Source organism: Pieris napi, chromosome 20 (genome assembly GCF_905475465.1).
Source record: "Pieris napi chromosome 20, ilPieNapi1.2, whole genome shotgun sequence".
Taxonomy (NCBI): Eukaryota; Metazoa; Arthropoda; class Insecta; order Lepidoptera; family Pieridae; genus Pieris; species Pieris napi.
The window spans coordinates 418,494-435,673 of record NC_062253.1 but is presented as its reverse complement, the minus strand read 5'-3'; the positions used below and the strand labels follow the sequence as shown (position 1 = coordinate 435,673).

At 34.2% G+C, this 17,180-nt stretch overlaps 5 protein-coding genes across 12 annotated transcripts in view; 2 read left to right on the top strand and 3 right to left on the bottom strand.

Moving 5' to 3' along the window:
- The window catches only part of LOC125059999 (inactive dipeptidyl peptidase 10), a 348,882-nt gene extending 342,348 nt beyond the window's left edge, over positions 1–6,534 (top strand). For all 6 annotated transcript variants that reach the window (XM_047664738.1, XM_047664737.1, XM_047664739.1 and 3 more), the window contains 9 exons: positions 211–361; positions 645–788; positions 1,380–1,520; positions 2,337–2,428; positions 2,599–2,719; positions 3,126–3,199; positions 3,351–3,511; positions 3,586–3,779; positions 4,054–6,534. In XM_047664738.1, the coding sequence (XP_047520694.1) occupies positions 211–361; positions 645–788; positions 1,380–1,520; positions 2,337–2,428; positions 2,599–2,719; positions 3,126–3,199; positions 3,351–3,511; positions 3,586–3,779; positions 4,054–4,200 (1,225 nt within the window). In that variant the 3' untranslated portion in view covers positions 4,201–6,534. The remainder of the gene's footprint in view (positions 1–210; positions 362–644; positions 789–1,379; positions 1,521–2,336; positions 2,429–2,598; positions 2,720–3,125; positions 3,200–3,350; positions 3,512–3,585; positions 3,780–4,053) is intronic.
- A 2,178-nt stretch (positions 6,535–8,712) lies between these two features.
- Positions 8,713–11,533, bottom strand: LOC125059840. Of its 2 annotated transcripts, none has more exons than XM_047664478.1 (6): positions 11,421–11,533; positions 10,615–10,702; positions 10,322–10,435; positions 10,008–10,200; positions 9,314–9,450; positions 8,713–8,816 (listed from the first exon to the last, which is right to left on the bottom strand). In XM_047664478.1, the coding sequence occupies exons 2-5, from the start codon at positions 10,696–10,698 to the stop codon at positions 9,317–9,319; spliced, it is 525 nt and encodes a 174-aa protein (XP_047520434.1). In that variant the 5' UTR covers positions 10,699–10,702; positions 11,421–11,533; the 3' UTR covers positions 8,713–8,816; positions 9,314–9,316. The 2 variants fall into 2 exon arrangements, with proteins under 2 accessions (XP_047520434.1, XP_047520435.1); XM_047664479.1 differs by having other exon boundaries at positions 11,320–11,455.
- Positions 11,534–11,657: 124 nt separating this feature from the next.
- Positions 11,658–13,010, bottom strand: LOC125059843 (the record flags this gene model as incomplete). The annotated part of the gene is made up of 3 exons (XM_047664484.1): positions 12,952–13,010; positions 12,659–12,805; positions 11,658–12,524 (listed from the first exon to the last, which is right to left on the bottom strand). Coding segments are annotated over exons 2-3 (975 nt in total), but the record flags the coding sequence as incomplete, so codon positions are not given.
- On the bottom strand, positions 12,974–14,642 carry LOC125059842 (ovochymase-like). The gene is made up of 4 exons (XM_047664483.1): positions 14,023–14,642; positions 13,682–13,832; positions 13,300–13,588; positions 12,974–13,199 (listed from the first exon to the last, which is right to left on the bottom strand). Exons 1-4 carry the CDS (start codon positions 14,564–14,566, stop codon positions 13,095–13,097), a joined length of 1,089 nt encoding a protein of 362 aa, XP_047520439.1. The 5' UTR covers positions 14,567–14,642; the 3' UTR covers positions 12,974–13,094.
- Positions 14,643–15,057: 415 nt separating this feature from the next.
- Positions 15,058–16,801, top strand: LOC125059799. 2 transcript variants are annotated; one of them, XM_047664417.1, is made up of 4 exons: positions 15,058–15,635; positions 15,851–16,043; positions 16,411–16,541; positions 16,670–16,801. In XM_047664417.1, exons 1-4 carry the CDS (start codon positions 15,441–15,443, stop codon positions 16,673–16,675), a joined length of 525 nt encoding a protein of 174 aa, XP_047520373.1. In that variant the 5' UTR covers positions 15,058–15,440; the 3' UTR covers positions 16,676–16,801. The 2 variants fall into 2 exon arrangements, with proteins under 2 accessions (XP_047520373.1, XP_047520374.1); XM_047664418.1 differs by lacking the exon at positions 15,851–16,043 and adding an exon at positions 16,084–16,276 and having other exon boundaries at positions 15,060–15,635.
- The last annotated feature ends 379 nt before the right edge of the window (positions 16,802–17,180 follow it).

Below are 17,180 nucleotides of genomic sequence, written 5' to 3'. Positions count from 1 at the left end.
ATTAGTAAGAAAGCTTATCCACCTGTTTAAGATCACAAACTAATAAATTAATACGACTAATAAATCCAGACACATCTAAGAACAGACATTTTTCCTTCCCGACGATAAAACGACTAATTAGCGTTACATGTCATGGCACGACGATGTTCATGGTCGGTAATCTTAGACGTTAAAACCTAAGGATAATAATATCTAAATTAACACTAACAGATACGTGATAGGCACGGCGGTGGAGCGTGCAGGCGAGCGTCACGTGTATCGTGTGCGCGTGCCAAGGGACGGCTGGCCCCCCGCACCCCGCTGCCTCACCTGCCCCAACACCCTTCCTGATGAGGATACATCACCTACCACTGATCACACGGTAATCCATGAGTGTGTGAAAGTTTTTTTGAAGTTATACTTCTTTTGGCGCGTTAGGGATAAATGATGAGAATAAATATTTACGATGCGCGCGCACACCGTCACAAAAAACCGACACCCTGAAGTTAGCATAGTCAAGTTAGAAGTTTTTTTGTTCCTTTATTGAAATTGCTAGTATGTATGCATTTTTAAATAAAAGACGGAATAACTTGTTCCGTTACTATAAATATTAAAAGAAGACGGCCTCAAAAAGCTTTCAATGTTAATTTGTGTTATTTTTTCAGGATTACGATAACGTAACATCATCACTTCCTTCGTGGCCCACGTCCACCGTCTTGCCCCACGTAGCCGACGAAAATGATTCACTGCCAACCGAGTGTCTCTACAACAGAGTGTATTTTAGCAGGAACTTCTCTTATTATGTACAGGCTAGTATCCAAAATTTTAATTATTACTAGCAGACTCGGCCAAGCGTTGCTGTGGCTAAGGTTTTTGTTATATTACATAGTAGTAAACTATTCAAGGGAAACGGTAGAAGAACGTATGTGAAAGGTAGATAGCTTATGTGAAGCGTTGATACTTTTAACACAGCGCCATCTGTTAGCGGTAGGAGAACTTATGTTAAAGGTAGATGACAGCTTATGTGAAACGTTGATACTTATAACACAGCGCCATCTGTTAGAATTGTATCAAATAATAAACAAATATTTTGCAATAAAATAATATTGCGACTATAATTTGAGATTTAAACTACCCTATCTTTTAAGTTGGATCAAACTACACACGGTGTGCAAATTTAATTGATATCGGTTCGGTAGTTTAGGAGTCCATTGAGGACAAACATTGTGACACGAGATTTATATATATTAAGATAAGTCCCCAGAGAACCTCACATATCCGAGTACATTAAACAAATTTCCGTATTGAGTTTAGCTTTGGAAAATACATTTCATAGACCATATGGGTAGTTTTATTACATTCTAGTTCTGAAGGAGTAATGTAGTTTAATCGTGTTGCAGGAATGCCTCGGCCCTGGTCCTCCAGCTATATTTCTGTGTTCGATGAGCGGCACCCGTCTCACCGTGCTTCACGATGGACAGCCATTACGACAACATGTCGCTGCTCTTGCTTCTCCGCACATCAAGGTGTTTAGAGTGGAGGTGAATATACATTTAATATCAACTATGGAATAGTGCTTGTTATTTTTGCATCATGAGACATAATTATCTCAATATATCACTTGCCGGGAGCAAAGTCGTAAAGCATTATTATGACTGTTTTAATGTTTTCTCATTTTCGACTTCCTTGACTATAACTGTAAAACATTTTATTATAAAAAAACGCGAGGATGTCTTTATTCTACGGAAAGTATTCTGTGCACAGTTTAAGTAATGCTCGTTTACCTAATTTTGCTTTCCTGACATAGATAGCAACGACAATAAAGATAGTTTTAGTTTAGATTGTAATTCTATCAAATAATCATAAACGCAATGCGAGTCTAAAAACGAATAAGGAATTGCAATATTGTATCTGTTTTACTAAAGTCATAATATCTTCGCGAAAAGAGTAGTTGTTACGTTTTGGACATTTGTCAAAATGTGCGGTCGTAATGTGTGGCTACTGTGTCCGTAATTAAAACAGTAAAACTAGCGATTGTTCCCTTATGCTCTTTAGTCTAATTAGATAAATTATTACTGTAATGTACATTTAGTTATTTTGAACTATTTACCTTAAATATATAACAACAATGTTTAAATCGTCGAATAGGAAAAATTCATTTGATATAATATATTTTACTTAGTTTTTTAGTATCCTAGTAATAATTCTTTTATTTTTCCGGAAAAAAAAATGATTTTGCTATTACGACTTTGTTCCACGGGGCAAGCGACACATGACGTACAAATTTCGTGACAAAATATATTGTGATAACGTTGATTTTAAATTAAATGTTTCGTTATATCTTATGAATATTTCAGGTGCAAGCTCACAGGGAGGCTCGAGTGCGTCTTTTCCTACCGCCGGGACTCAGAGACACCGATGACCTACCTCTTCCTCTTGTTTTACACGTGTATGTACTTCATGTCACCTTCTTGATTTTTATTCATTGTGATTGGTTTATGCATCAACACCTGCATCAATGGCGTTTCGTTTTGAAGGTTGAGCATACATCAAATAATGAGCTATGATCGTAATGGCACATACCCAGATTTACTTGATTGAAATACAATTTATCATCAGGTCTGCATCACCGGGCGGTCAACTAGTATCGTCTCGGTGGGGCATGGGATGGGCGTGGTACCTCGCCGCAACACGGAACTTCATAGTTGCACAAATTGACGCAAGAGGCTCTGCTGGACAGGTAATAACTGCGTAGGGTTTTTGAAAACATATTTGTTAAACCACAATTTACATAATCCCGATGGATTAAACAAATATTGTCATATAATAACTAAGTCAATAAGCTTTTAAAAACAGCCTTAGATAATATTTGGTGTTCCTAATTAATGGGGATTTGTAATTAGTAATAGTATGAAATGAAAAGATTTCTAAACATGATCAAAACGCTGCAGTTAGATGAAAAAGGATAAAATGCCTTCCTCTGTTTAGAGACAAAAGTAAGATGTAAAATGAGAATTTGATTGGTAATTTAGTCAATAGTTTGATAACAATAACTATATTCCTTATTTAATAAAAAATTGGTTCATATTTGAATAAGACGTGTGGTTTACTTACACGAAAGTTGATTTTCATTTAATGGATTTCAGGGTGAAGAATTACGAACAGAGATATATCAAAAATTACTTTCAGTCGACGTAGAAGATCAAATCGCGGTTTTGTCGTAAGTATTAAATAATTTCATTTACCTTTCTTATTCTAATAAAGTTAAATATTTAAATTAGATCTCCTTTAATGGCTATAAACAGGTATTTATTGAATTATTTAAATCGATTAATGAACAGAATGCACGAACACTATTTCTGATTACGCAGATACCTTCGCGATAACCTCAAGATGGTGGACGGCAGCCGTGTAGGGGTGTGGGGCGCGGGGTACGGGGCAGCCGCTGCACACGCTCTTGCCGCCGGAGACGCCAGAAACCTCACTCGATGTCTTGCTCTTATTGCACCGCTAGCTGACCTTACGCACCACAGTAAGCTACACTAGTATTGATTTGTAATGTATAATATATATATCGATTCCGTTGTAACAAACGTGTGTTTTCAGCGTCATTCTGGACAGAGCGGTATGGGGGTGCAGGGGCCGGCGGTGGTGGGGGGGCAGTTTGGCGTCGCGCAGGCAACTTGCCCCCTCGAAGGGTATTACTGGCCCACGCTACGGCTGACACGCGAGCCCCGCCGCACCACGCGTTGGCCCTGGCACACGCTCTAATTAGAGCAGGAGCGCTCTACACTCATCATGTGGGTGTCTACAGAACCTCGATTTCTATTATTACATTATTTTCATACTTTCCTAATACCTCTCTAGATAAACTCATAAACCTGATGTTTTCTTGTTAATGAATTTTGATCATCAAAATCACTTTGCCGTATATCAAAAGCCGATTTTGATCACGTGTTAGAAATTACGTGACCAGACAAACAGTCAAAAATCCAGTTAAAAATACTGACGCTTTGAATTACAATAGTTTGAAAAGGAAAAAAAAGCATTTCTGACAAAATGTATCTATTACAGGTTTACCCAGATGAGGGTCACAATTTCGAGAAATCCCAGATCCATCTATATAGGACCCTGGAGCAGTTCTTTGACGAATGCTTTGGTCCCGTTGAAGTCGCAGATTGGGACACAGGGGTTGAGGGACTATTCCCATTCCGGGACTAATGACTATTATTATTTTAAAATATATACATGTAATTAACAGTTCTGATTATGTTGAAACATTAAACATACTATGGTCGTTTACAGATACAAAAAAGGAAATTACGTAAATATTTAAATAAACGTAATAAAAAAAATTATATGAATATAAGTTTTATTAAGTGTTATTTTAATTTATATGGGATCCCTTATCACACATTGAAGGTAAAGCGTGTATCAAGGAAAAAATGTGAGTTAAATTGTCTTCAATATTTTTAATTAAAATTAAAATCAATATGACATTTGCATGCCTATTTTTATATGGGCGATTGTGCGGATTTTTATAATAATCGATCGATCTAAATGTACCACTTGATTTATTATTATTATTAGTTAAATATTCACGAAGCACCGGTTTGTCAAAGTCGGTTTTTTCGTTACACGTTTATATAACGTATATATATTATGTATATTACACTAGTTAGAAATGAACTTATCATTATAATATTAGGCAATAATTTGATTCCAGCATACATAATCAGTTTTGAAACTTTTGTTTATATACCATATAATGGCAAAATAATAAAAATAAAAACGCCGTCCTTATAACCCAAACCCTAAAAGGACAAAAATAAGAACTTTACAGAGAATTTTCATATGTAAAACCTTCTTTTCGTCGTCTGGTTAAAGAAAGTTGGAGATTACCTCTTTATCGGAATCGTTTGTCAAATGGAATATGTAAAATTATAATTCCAATTAGTTAGTAAACAAATTGTCTTGACCCTTGCACCGTTATTTTACACGAATAGATTATTGAAATGGTGCATATTTACAATATTAATAGTTATTTTAATAGATTGATAGTTTTGAAATAAATGAGAATTTGAGTGTTTTACCTTGATGTATTATTATTGTTAGATAAATGAATTGTAACAACAATAGTTTGTGAAAAAAACAATTGACCAAATTTTTTACAATATTTTGTTATTTAAATATCTCTCTGACTTATATGTTTTCCTCTGACGTCTTACCAGTTTACGACATATTGTTATATCGTATTAGATTATTTTTTCACAAACTATGTTTGAGCTCGACGCTTTCTGAAAATTTTCTTATGATTATAATAAGGTATAAATGTTGTATATTTTAGCGTAAGTGTACTTCGTACCTACTTACCTGTGTCTATGTACCTACTTACTTCAATGTCGCTTTGAATGTCATCGTAACTTAGCTTTAATATTTTTAGATTATTCCAAAATAAATTCTATTTCTACTACGCGTCACAGTCACGATGATTAAAGATATTTCTTTAAATTAATTTAAATGTTTAATAATCTTCGTGACTGATACAATTTTAACCAACAATGTATGTTTAGTGATCAAGTACCAAACATAGATTGCTAGATAATGAACATTTTAATAAAAATATTCAAACAAATAGATTTTATAAAAATAATAAAAAGTATATTATAAAAATCCATGTTATAGATGTCGTATTTATGTAATACAGAGAAATATCGTTGTCATAGATAATATTGTGTATATTTTGTGTAACAAACGTTTTCTAGTCGATAACTAGTCATTGTCTATTTTATTTTAACACTTTATTCCTTAAGTATCCGAATGATTCTTCACTGCCACTTTGTTTTATCAAGAAAATCATTATTATACGTAGGCATAATAACTAATTTCATTTGAATATTCGGTTCAATAAAGGTAAAGGAATTTATTTATTGTAAGAGTTCATGATATGTTTGGAAACGTCTCTTAATTTGTTTCTTCATAAAACTGTAGCCATTGCATACTCTATTTCTCTCTCTTGTCGTTAACTACAATTGATTTAAAATAGAATTCAATTAAAAAAATGTTTGGAACATTTATTAATAAATTGAAATATAAAATGTTTAACACATTTCATCTTTACGATGACATTACATCTTAGTTTCCTATGGAATCACGTTATATGGCACACTTATTACAAGGAAGGCAACGCTTTTCGAATTTCTAATTCTAGTTAAGTTAGACTTAACTCCTATTGCTATATCTTGATCATCAGAACAAGCAGATCATAATTTCCATATCAATTGTCTTTGTCTTTATCTTAGAATATTTGCTGCTTCATGGCAATGTTGTAGGTGTATTTCAATTCTGATACACATAAATTTTCATAATAATGTGTTTCCTCTATCTCCTATACGTAGGTAATTTTTTTATGAATGCCATATACGCGACATTGTTTGCCTATTTTCCTTGTATAATGAATGTGATTTAATTAATCTAGGTTTGTATGTGTACTATTATGTTTTATGCTCAGTGGTTATGTTGAGAAGTTACAATAAAATATAAAAGTTGTTTTAACTGCAGTTTTATAAAATTATTACCCCAAAAATTTGTTAAGTTCGCATTCAAGGTTCTTGCTCATGAAATGGCCGTTCAGCGTGGAATTCGCACTCTTTTTAAACAAATTTAATTATTGCTCAATCTGTATAAAAAGAATGCTTTTATAACTTCTAAAATTTATTTATCTTATTCTACCTTATAAAACTTCTAAAATTTCTAACTGAACCTATTTCATTATTATGTGCTTGGCTAGACATCTGGAGCCTTTGTGGCAACATTCAGAGAAAATTATTTATAGTTTCTTATTGATTTCAAAAATAATAAGAAAATAACACAATAAAACGGCACTTCAATTTATTATACAGATTTATGAGGCACTCTTCATCCAGCAGCGCCTTGCACTTTGAGAGTCTAAGAGGTTAGGTTAGGCACGGTTGAGTGTCTTTCATTGCCTTATTGACTATTGTTAAGTGGACTCTCAACCTTGAGCTGAGAATTTGTACCCTGACTGCACCAATAGTTCTCGTACTGTAGAGGAATACAGTGACAGGAAGACTCAAAGACACTGGGACCCGACAACCGGTGTAAAGGTTGTCAGACACTGATTAGAATTAAACATTAACGACTCATTGGTCTAGTGGTTAGTACCCCTGACTGCGAATCCATGGGTCCCGGGTTTGATCCCCGGCTGAGACGAACATCGATGTGATGAGCATTTGGTGTTGTGCTTAGGTCTTGGGTGTATAAATATGTATTTATATGTCTATCCATCTATAATATATATGTATATCCGTTGCCTAGTACCCATAACACAAGCTTCACCAGCTTAGCATGGGACTCGGTCAATTGGTGTGAATTGTCTAAAAAAAAAACAAAAAAGGCCAAAAGGGCGATCTAAAGATTACACCCTTAATATGGAACTTACAACAGTACTAATATATACTTATATACCTATATTAATAAAACAACATAATATATTAAAGGTCTTGCGGCACCAAGTAAACTCATAATTTGTCGCACAATATAAATAAACAACTTTACATAGTGTCGGGCAGCTCTTATATTATATCTCTCATAATAATTATGACAAATTGATCAGATGACGTTTGTAGCTTTGATCGTTTATATTACTTTTAGTCAAGTAGGCCTGAGATTGTGTCGTCGGTTTAAGGGTCTTAAGATACACCGTTCCTTTGTGAGGAAACTCACAAAGTTTATCTTCATCGTACCTACGGGTAAGTGGTAAAATCTACTTTTTAAAAGCCTAGATTCAACCTTTAATTTTGGGAGTCGCCTACACCACTTGGCCAACACTACACTGTTTTCTATAGTTAAAAAGTATGATTTGTAAATCTAAATCTGCGATACAATTCCTTCAGAAGAATTCGACTCTTCTGCGGTACATGTACTATTATGAGTGGTGACACGAATGTATTTAACTAAATCATGGACCACAAACAGAGTTGTAGCAAACCGTATGTATTCGGTACTGAGTAACGAGTGCGCCATCTAGTACCGAGTAACGAAACGTTACACTCAAATAGATAAAAAAATGATTTTCCGAAATAAGTTTTATTTGCAAAAACGGCGCAATCGTAGCCCGTAGGATTACTTCTGTTGACCTTTAATTATTTGTTGTTGTTCTCATTCGTGTTGGATGATTTATTTAATTTAAAAAGAATCAATGTAGCTAACACAAAGTTCACTTAGGGACGTAAGCAAAAAGCAGGTTTTAAATTACCTTCGAGGGTGTAGAACAGTAGAGAAGAACTGGCATAAACTCTATCACTCATAAATCGCCATTTTTTTTACAAAATGTCTTTAACCAACCAACCAACTCACCATGCTCTTCATACATATCTTACTGGAATCAACTATAATAATAAATAAATAAAACGTTTAACCTCTATCAGTAGTAGATATTATGGTGTAAGTGACCATTGGGGTTTCAAAAATAGGTGGACATCGCTAGCGATACGTAGTTATTTTTTTTGTCTTCAAAATCATTGCAAAATAATAATTAAATACTCAAAAAAAATTATAAAAAAATATTTATGGGTACTTCTTCTTACATATTGTAGACGGTAGTATTAAAGTTTTCGACTTTCGATAATATTCACGGTGTTCGTAAATTTTACTCATCTCTAGAATGCGCTCAATTCTAATGTTATTTAATATTACTTAAGAAAAAAAACCTTGATGGAATCACAATTTTATTTGCATATCTTACAGAACAATATAATTATTTACGATAACGTTGTCTACACTACACCAGCCTCCACAAAACGCTTTCAGACAGCCTGAAACAAGGAATTAACTATTTATTGCTGCATTGAATAATATAATTTTTATATCTCTTGGTTTTCATTGTATATTAATAGTAATAACATTTGCTCCTAAACATCTTCTTTCCGGATTTCTGAAGTCGATTGAAATCATCCGTATAAAGCGATATTTAATAAGAAACAGAGATATTTTAAAATTAAGGACCTTTATGAGATGTTTTAATTAACAAAATACATTTATAAAGATATTTTATCTATATAAATAAAAATCAAGTAGTTTTCACGGGATGTGATGGGCAGACATAAATGTAAATAACTCAGACTTAGTTATAGAATTAACAAAAAGTTGTATTGACTAATTACTTCAAACAATTCTAAAATATAATATTCAGGAACGTCTTCAAATATATTATTAACTTCTCATTGTTCAAGAGATATCTGGTGTAATGACATGTCAGTGACGTTTGTATATGGGCACTGAGTGAACGGAAGAACAAAAGCAATGAGCATACCATTTACTTCCAGCGGTTGTTCTCGTAGTCCCACTTGGAGGACATTCCATCGATAGGGTTGACCTTGAGATCCAGCATACGGCGGAGCTGAGCCTTCTGAGACTCCTCGCTAAAGGACTCCGGAAGAGGGCTGTATACTGAAAATCAAATTTTGAACATTTGAAATCAACAAATTCGTTAAGTGTATGTTTTAACATTAAATTTAAATAGAATTTGATGCACGAATAGAAATGAGAGCCTGGAGGAGTCTTAGTGTTTTTAAGATACCATACTTATGACAAAATTAGACCAACTAAAAATATCATTGCAACATTTGGCAGACAGTTCTGCATTTCTATTAAAAAGAAATACATTTTCAGACAAGTAACTAAGCAAGCCATTTTAATCAGAAGTAATTAGTTAATTTTGTATGTTTTAAGTTTTAGAACAGATGTTTTTGAGTGCTTAGTTTTTTATATATTATAAAATTACCAAACTTCATAAGAATTAAATTTCATGTCAAAGAAATCTAACAAGTTTTGAACATAAATGGTTTTTATCTACAATTCCTTGCACAAAAGAAAACAGTTAACACAAAACACAGTAATAAACACACACATTAGCCCTTCTACGTAATTTATATGTCCTAATTTAATGAGTAATCCTCATTTTCCGTTTAAGAGATAACTTCACTATATGATAGAATCAATCTTACCAAACATTTTAACTCCCATGTACACCCAAAGGGACAATGAGGCCAAACAGAGCGCCCATCCCACGGCTCCCTTCCACTGCCCGGTTGGAGCCTGGAACTCTGCAAAGGTCTGGCAGAAGGATGCTCTGTAAAGTGCTTTCTTTTCTTCAACGGTCAGCTTGCGCCAGTCACCCTTTTCCTTTTCACGCAGGACCTGTTTTAAGAATGTTCATACATTACGTTATATCTATATATTTCTTATTCTCATAGATCAAAATTTAAAGAGACAACGTAAACTTAACTTAAGGCTTTTCTAAAAAAACTACAATACGCACTTTGATATCAGGTGTCTCTACACCGAATCGGACAGCAGGCAAAGGGTAGTCAGGCCTGTCGACATAGTTGGGCTGTCCATTGAAACCATATCCCACCCACTCACGGTTTCCAATCTGGAAAAAATATTAAACATTTACATAAAGTAAATAGTTTACTTTATACTTTATTATTCTACTTTATGTTAAATTAATATATATATTGTATATATAAGTATTATTTGGTAAATGTTTTCAAACTATATTAACAATACATTTTAGAGCACACACATGTTTTAAAAATGAATTTGACTTACCTTAGCTAATTCACTAACAGATCGGGTACCAACTGGAACACGGATTGCATTTATAAGTGCCTGGCGCATAAGGAGGTTGGCCATTTTGCTATAAAAACAATGCAAATTTCAAATAGGTAGAAGTACAAGAACTTAACAAACTAGCAGTGTAAAGTATAGTAATATGGCGCAAATATGTTTGAATAGCACATTTTTGTAATAAGGTATGAGGAAAATCAACTTGTCTGTACAAGATTAAATAGTTAACACATCCTACCAACCAAACCAGGTACCAAACTCATACATTATGTATGGTTGGGACTTTTGGAGGATATGTGATATGGGATATGATAGGAGATTTTAGAGTTAAAATGGTATAAAAATATTTATATACAGTATATAGCTTAGGGAATATACAGTAACTCTGGAAATATATTCTACCAAGATAAGTTCTGTAAATATTTCACCAGGACGCAAGTAATAACGACACAGAGTGAGGTGTTCTAAATTCAAAGGTGTTGTTGATAAGAATTGATAGGTTATGGCAATCGATCGTCAGTTACATAACAGTGAAAAAAATATTGTTAGATTTGACATTAATAGAAATTGATTTTAATAATCAACTGCAAAATACGAAAAATTCGAAAAATATAACAGAAAAGATTGCTTCGATGCGTTTATTCCAATTTCAAAATCATTTAGAAAAATAAAAACTTTGACACTTACCTGCGGTGCCTTGTAGACTTAAATTTAAAATAATCATAAATAAATAAGCACAGCACACTACAAGCGCTTTTCAAAAAGACTTATGTTTAAAGTATTATTACCTTTTTGCTTATTTCCTTAAGAAAATTTTTAGCTACTGTATTCCGAGAATCCAAATGGACATTCGATCGTTCACACTTCACAGTGAAAACTTAAACGTCAAACTCAATTTCGAATTTTCAAGTTGACATATAAATCAATACTTTGTAGACAGATACTATTTAATATTACAATTTCTAAATTATGCTACTTTATTACATAAAAATGGGTGTATATTTTAATTTTATTCTAATATATCTATTTAGTAGTATTCTAAATAAAAAACCCAAGTATTTAAAACCCTTTACTAATTTATTTTGTACTTCCTCTTCGATAACATCGGACAATAAACCATAAACCTCCTTTTCGGGAAAAATCCTGTTGGTGCTGTTGAGTTTTGACCTCGTCATATCTTCGAAACTATTATCTCCTACTAAGCTTAATCCATCATTATCGTCCAGGTTATCACCATGTCCTGTTTTATCAGTATCATTAAGGTATGCTAATTTTAAAAAGGATTCATTTTTTCCCTTTTCTCCCGCTTTTGGCGTATCCATTACTTCTTCTTGAATAATTTTTTTCAAATCTATGTTTTTCATGAATTGAATTATATCACTTTCTACTTTGGATTCGTCTACTATTGCTTGATTTTCTTCGCCCCTGTAAGATTCTTGTGATAGTACTTGAGAATTTCGTTCGTTGTCACTGTCAGATTCTGAGCCCCGTATCTCAATATCTTCTGCTTTAACTACAGCTTCGTCAAATTCGGGAGATTTGGTTACAAATACTACATCACTTTTATCAATAGAAGAATCACTCTCACTATTGACGTTAACTGTCGCTGTTTTGTTTTCAACATTTCCTTTTGTTTTCGGTTGTTGTCTAATAATTTGTAAATACTTATCGATTTCACTACTGGTGAACATTGTGGACACAAATTCTTTAAAAAGATTTTCGTCTATATGTCTTAATGTGTTGTCGATGTCGTGAATTGATATAGGGTCTAACTTGTTTCCTGTGATAGGTGGTATTTTGAATGTGGTCGTCGTAGGTCCTTCCAAAGGTATAACACTAAATACATCGAACAATGGTTTCTTTGTGGTACGCTTCAAGGAAACAGGTACGGGCTGAAACATATGATGAATATTATAAGTGATATTAAGAGTGCCATTGAATATAATTGGTATTTGCCTTATATTAAACACGCACACACCTTAATCAAGTTTGCTATGTATGAATTTAATAAAGTACAAATTGTTACCTTTTCCATAACGTCTTCTATCCAGTCAGTGTAGTATCCTAATTTAGTGAAGACAGTGGGGGCGTCAGGAGTCCCACAAGTGGGGGAGCCGAAGCTTACCACTCCCATCAGCTTACCATCCACCACGCCCGGGGCTCCTACGTCACGCTATAAATGACATAACGTAACATGTAAGGTTATTTTGCAATACAGTGACACAAGCTCAATAAGTATAGATACGAGAGTTCCATTCTTGGATTATTTCCACTTGCCTTATAGAAAAGGTTACATGGAATAATATAAACAATACGTACGTTACATGCACCTCCGCCTTTGGACAAGAAACCAGCACAAAAATGTTTGTGTGTCACATACCGTCTGATAACAAAATAATATTAAATTAAAAAATAATGTGTACGTGGAAGTACTGAACTGTTTAATGTTGAAGTATTGAACATTATACAAACCTAGTATACACGTCGCGACAGTCTGGCAACGGATAAATATCCAAAATCGAATATGATAATATATTTTTCCATGGATCGTAAACTATGCCGCTACTCTGAAATTTTAGGCATTTATTTATGTGTTAAAAGTAATAAATGCATGAGACATTTTTGTCATAAAAACCATTTCTGCTTGATCATAAAAACTGAACTTACACCCTTCGCACCCCAACCAAGAATCGTGACACCAGGAGTATTCATTGGTAGGTTCCATGGGTTTCTATCTATGTTTATCCTTTTCACTCTCTTATTTCGTTTTCTGAAATTCAAACGGCGAACGAGCCGCAGGATACAGATGTTGTTTCTAAGACTTTTAGGGTCGTATCCAGGGTGGAAGTAAATTTCTAATACCGGTATGACCTCACCACCACCACTATAGAAGGAACTCCCGACTCGAACAGAAAGGAATGCTGGATTTTCTCGGAATAGACGGTTATTCCAGGCTCTGTATAAAAATATTTGAGTTGTTAGAATCCTTTCAAATGTTGAAATCGAATCGATCGAATAGAATACTTTATATTTCATATAAGTGGCTTACAGTTGTAAACACGACGAAGCTGTGATGATGAGGTCAGATTTTATTATAGATCCAGCGCAATGGAAGTTGTTGAAGATGTGCACACTAGCCATGAATGGGAAATATTTGATCTTGGTTCTTTGACCTCTGTAAATACGTCGACCACTTGGCTCTGAAAATTAGCAATTCCGTTGTTAGACAACCGATAAATAATATTAAGTGCAAGTCAGTTGAATTCTTCCATACGCCGTCCAACAGATTGTGAAAAAAAAATGGTAAAGACAAGCCAAAGATAGCTTTAAAGCACGTACCTATACTACGTTCAGGATTACTGTTAATTATAAAAAGTCATGGTTACAAACCCCAAAATTCATTGTCGCTCGTAATGAGATTATCTTGACTTTTAGAATCAAAACTTTTATTAACTGTTTTCTGCAAATGTTCCAGGACTTTAAAATTAATATTGACGTAAATGGTTTTTGGCGCGTAAATTTCTCTCCATTTCTTTAATCTGGAAATAAATCTCTCAATATACGATATCACACTAATGTCATCCACGTTTAATCTGTTAACTATATCTTCATTTATTATTTCATTTATAACGGCTATAAAGTCAGTTCCATTATAAAATTTATGTTCCGAATTGACTTTTGTTAGTTGTAGAATTTTCTTCAAGTTGTAATCATCTTGCAATGATAGTGACGCGAAATATTTATGCAAAGTTGTATATTCCAGTATCTTTGGTCTTTGCTGAATTCTCTTCAATTTCAATGTCGAGAAAAGACTGTTAATCGTATGTTCAACGATGGCTTCCGTTTTATGTATATCGTCCCTCCTTGGGATTTCTTCTAAGCAATCTCCCGTTACCAAAATCGCTACAATAATTATCATTTTGTTCTGGTACATTTTGGAATATGTTAAAAATATTTATTGATATATTTATTTAATCTGTATTCAACACTTAAAATATTGTGAAATGTAAATGGCATAAAATAATCTAAAAGTTTATGACTGATTTTTATTTCCATAACAATTGTTTCGAAATATTTATAAGTAGTAAATTTGTGTTGCACAATTAAGATGTATGTGGAAAACCACATTAGGAAATTGTTTATTTATTAATGTAGAGGCTTTCGTCTTTTAATAGGAATTGAAACTCAGGGGCTTGAGAAAATCGTCACGTGAGATTCCCATATAAATTTAGCGTCAGTGTATCACGCCTGTTGAAAAATGATTTTGTCTGTTCTTCATGTAAAACAAATAGATCTAATCGACATAACGGATTCTATATGTAACTGTGTTTCGCAATTGATTTATTTAACTTTAGTATTGAGTATGTAACACCGTAGTACATTACAGTTCTGCAGAACAAAACAAAACAAAACGCGATCATCACTCGCCATGTCAGTCTGTCCCTCTATCATTCTATCTATCAAAACTATCCAAACACGTTCCGTTTCCGAAACTATCTTTGTTCACAAGTACTTGTTTAAAATATTTATATGCTTCCGATGTGTTAAATTGTGTTTCCAACTTTGAAAATAAAAGAGTGAAACATCTAAAAGATATGCAGTAATTCTAATGAACATCTTCAACGAGAATAGATTTAAACATGATATACGTAGTCAGCAATTTCTCATACTATAGCAAAAACCGCTTAATAATTTGACAAATACATAGGAACTCTTTAACATTTACACAAAATTGAATAAAAAACTAAAAGACATAATATCGATATCAGTGACGCAACGTCACTGGTTGTGACTTCGAAACCCACGGAATGTTGTCGAATATCTCCTCCTTGCCAATAAAATGTGGAGCTTTCGGCCTCACTGTGAGAACGACGTACAATTGTTCTCGTATAGGTAACCGCGACTGGGTGGGTCACGGGGTCAATGGTATGGCTAACTACAAGGATGATGCCCATTTCCCGTTCCCTGCTGTGCGTTTCAAGGAGAACACCAGGGATATCTGTGTGAGTGTAACAGAGATCGCTACTACCTGCCGGCTTAACAGAGTGGATAGATTGATGTTTTGCTAAAAGATTGAATAATATTATTGACGGAATCGTTACCTACTTAATTTTTTTTAAACTATCATAGCTAACAAATATATATATTATGTATATAGTTTTTACAAACAAACAATAGCTAACAGATTCCGCTTCCACTAAGCAATTATCCTATCTAGGCTCTTCGTGAGAAGGAGAAGGGGGACTGGCGGCTACTTTGCTGCGAAGAAAAGAAGGCTTTATACCGGGCGTCGTTCTGCCAAACATTCTCGGAGTTCCAGCATCCGACGGGCCAGTGGAAGTTTTGTGTTGGCTGGGCGCTGTTCCTCACTTCCTTCACCTTCTGGATGGTCATGTTCAGCCACTACTATGGTACTAATTGCTCCCTTTTCATACCACCCTTGTCCTCTAGGCCCTTCGCGACAGAGAGAGGTGTGACTGGCGCACTCTGTGCATCGAGGAGAAGAAGGCGCTGTATCGTGCCTCCTTCTGCCAGACGTTTGCAGAGTTTCAAGCGCCCACCGGTCAGTGGAAGTTCTGTCTGGGATGGGCGCTCTTTGCTACGTCTTTTTGCTTTTGGATGATCATGTTCTCCCGCCGTTATGGTGAGTCCAAACTGGCGAAACGATTGTCAAGCTAACGCCACACAGTTTTCCCTTGAGTCTTACGTTCCAATCTATCTTCATTTATTTCAATATGCTATTATATGATATATAACTTGTCGTTTTACATCTTACAGTATGGGAACCTCTACCGAGCTCGTTCTCAAAGGAATCGCAGAAGGCTCAACTTCGAAGAATGCTCGAGCTACGCGTGGCACCGATTGATGGGCTTTCCTCGCGTTGGGACTACGACAACGATCGATGGAAGGTAAGTCGTTAAAAAAATATCTACTTCCAGCTCGCAATTTCTCAACGAATATCTAAATTATTTATCATGCGAAAACTTTTTGCGATTTTTCTAAGTATTCAAGTGTTAATAAGACCTATCTTTTTCAGAAATAATTCTTGCAGTGAATAAGCCAGAAGTGACGTTATTTAATTATTATTTTAATTTACATTTAATTTTAACTTGTTTAAAAAAGCTTGTTCAGTTTATTGGTTATATTAAAATAAATGCTATTATTTTTACCTACAGTGTTTTATTTCTAATAATATGAAAATAAGTAGCAACTAGCAATACCTATTCTTTCGACACGACTTTTGTTAAATTAGGATCAATTAAGTCGCAGCCAATAGCTTATAGACCAGAGCAGATAGCCTTTAAAATAAATAAAAAGCGAAAAAAATTACAGTAGGATGAAATCCATTAGAAAAGCAGGGGAATATGATCAAAATGAAAGGAAAAATAAATTACGGTCGATCTGAGGTCGGGAAGGGGAAGGGGGGGGAGTTTTAAGGGTAAAAAACGGTTTATCTCGATTTCCGGCAAAACTAAAAGTCCTATCGAAGAAAGTTAAATGGCAAAGTTGTAGGTCATAAAAAGATCTACAACTTTTGTATTCACACA

Bases quoted from the DNA above. Each gene is read 5' to 3' on its own strand.
- LOC125059842 (XM_047664483.1), bottom strand. From the start codon at position 14,566: ATGTACCAGAACAAAATGATAATTATTGTAGCGATTTTGGTAACGGGA. The intron at 13,833-14,022 runs GTTTGTAACCAT...GCTAATTTTCAG, and splicing joins GAGCGACAATGAATTTTGGG to AGCCAAGTGGTCGACGTATT. The intron at 13,200-13,299 runs GTAAGTTCAGTT...CTAAAATTTCAG, and splicing joins TTGGTTGGGGTGCGAAGGGT to AGTAGCGGCATAGTTTACGA.
- LOC125059799 (XM_047664417.1), top strand. From the start codon at position 15,441: ATGTTGTCGAATATCTCCTCCTTGCCAATAAAATGTGGAGCTTTCGGC. The intron at 15,636-15,850 runs GTGAGTGTAACA...TATCCTATCTAG, and splicing joins AGAACACCAGGGATATCTGT to GCTCTTCGTGAGAAGGAGAA. The intron at 16,044-16,410 runs GTACTAATTGCT...TACATCTTACAG, and splicing joins CATGTTCAGCCACTACTATG to TATGGGAACCTCTACCGAGC.
- LOC125059840 (XM_047664478.1), bottom strand. From the start codon at position 10,698: ATGGCCAACCTCCTTATGCGCCAGGCACTTATAAATGCAATCCGTGTT. The intron at 10,436-10,614 runs GTAAGTCAAATT...TATTTTTTCCAG, and splicing joins CTGTTAGTGAATTAGCTAAG to ATTGGAAACCGTGAGTGGGT. The intron at 10,201-10,321 runs GTGCGTATTGTA...TTCTTAAAACAG, and splicing joins TAGAGACACCTGATATCAAA to GTCCTGCGTGAAAAGGAAAA.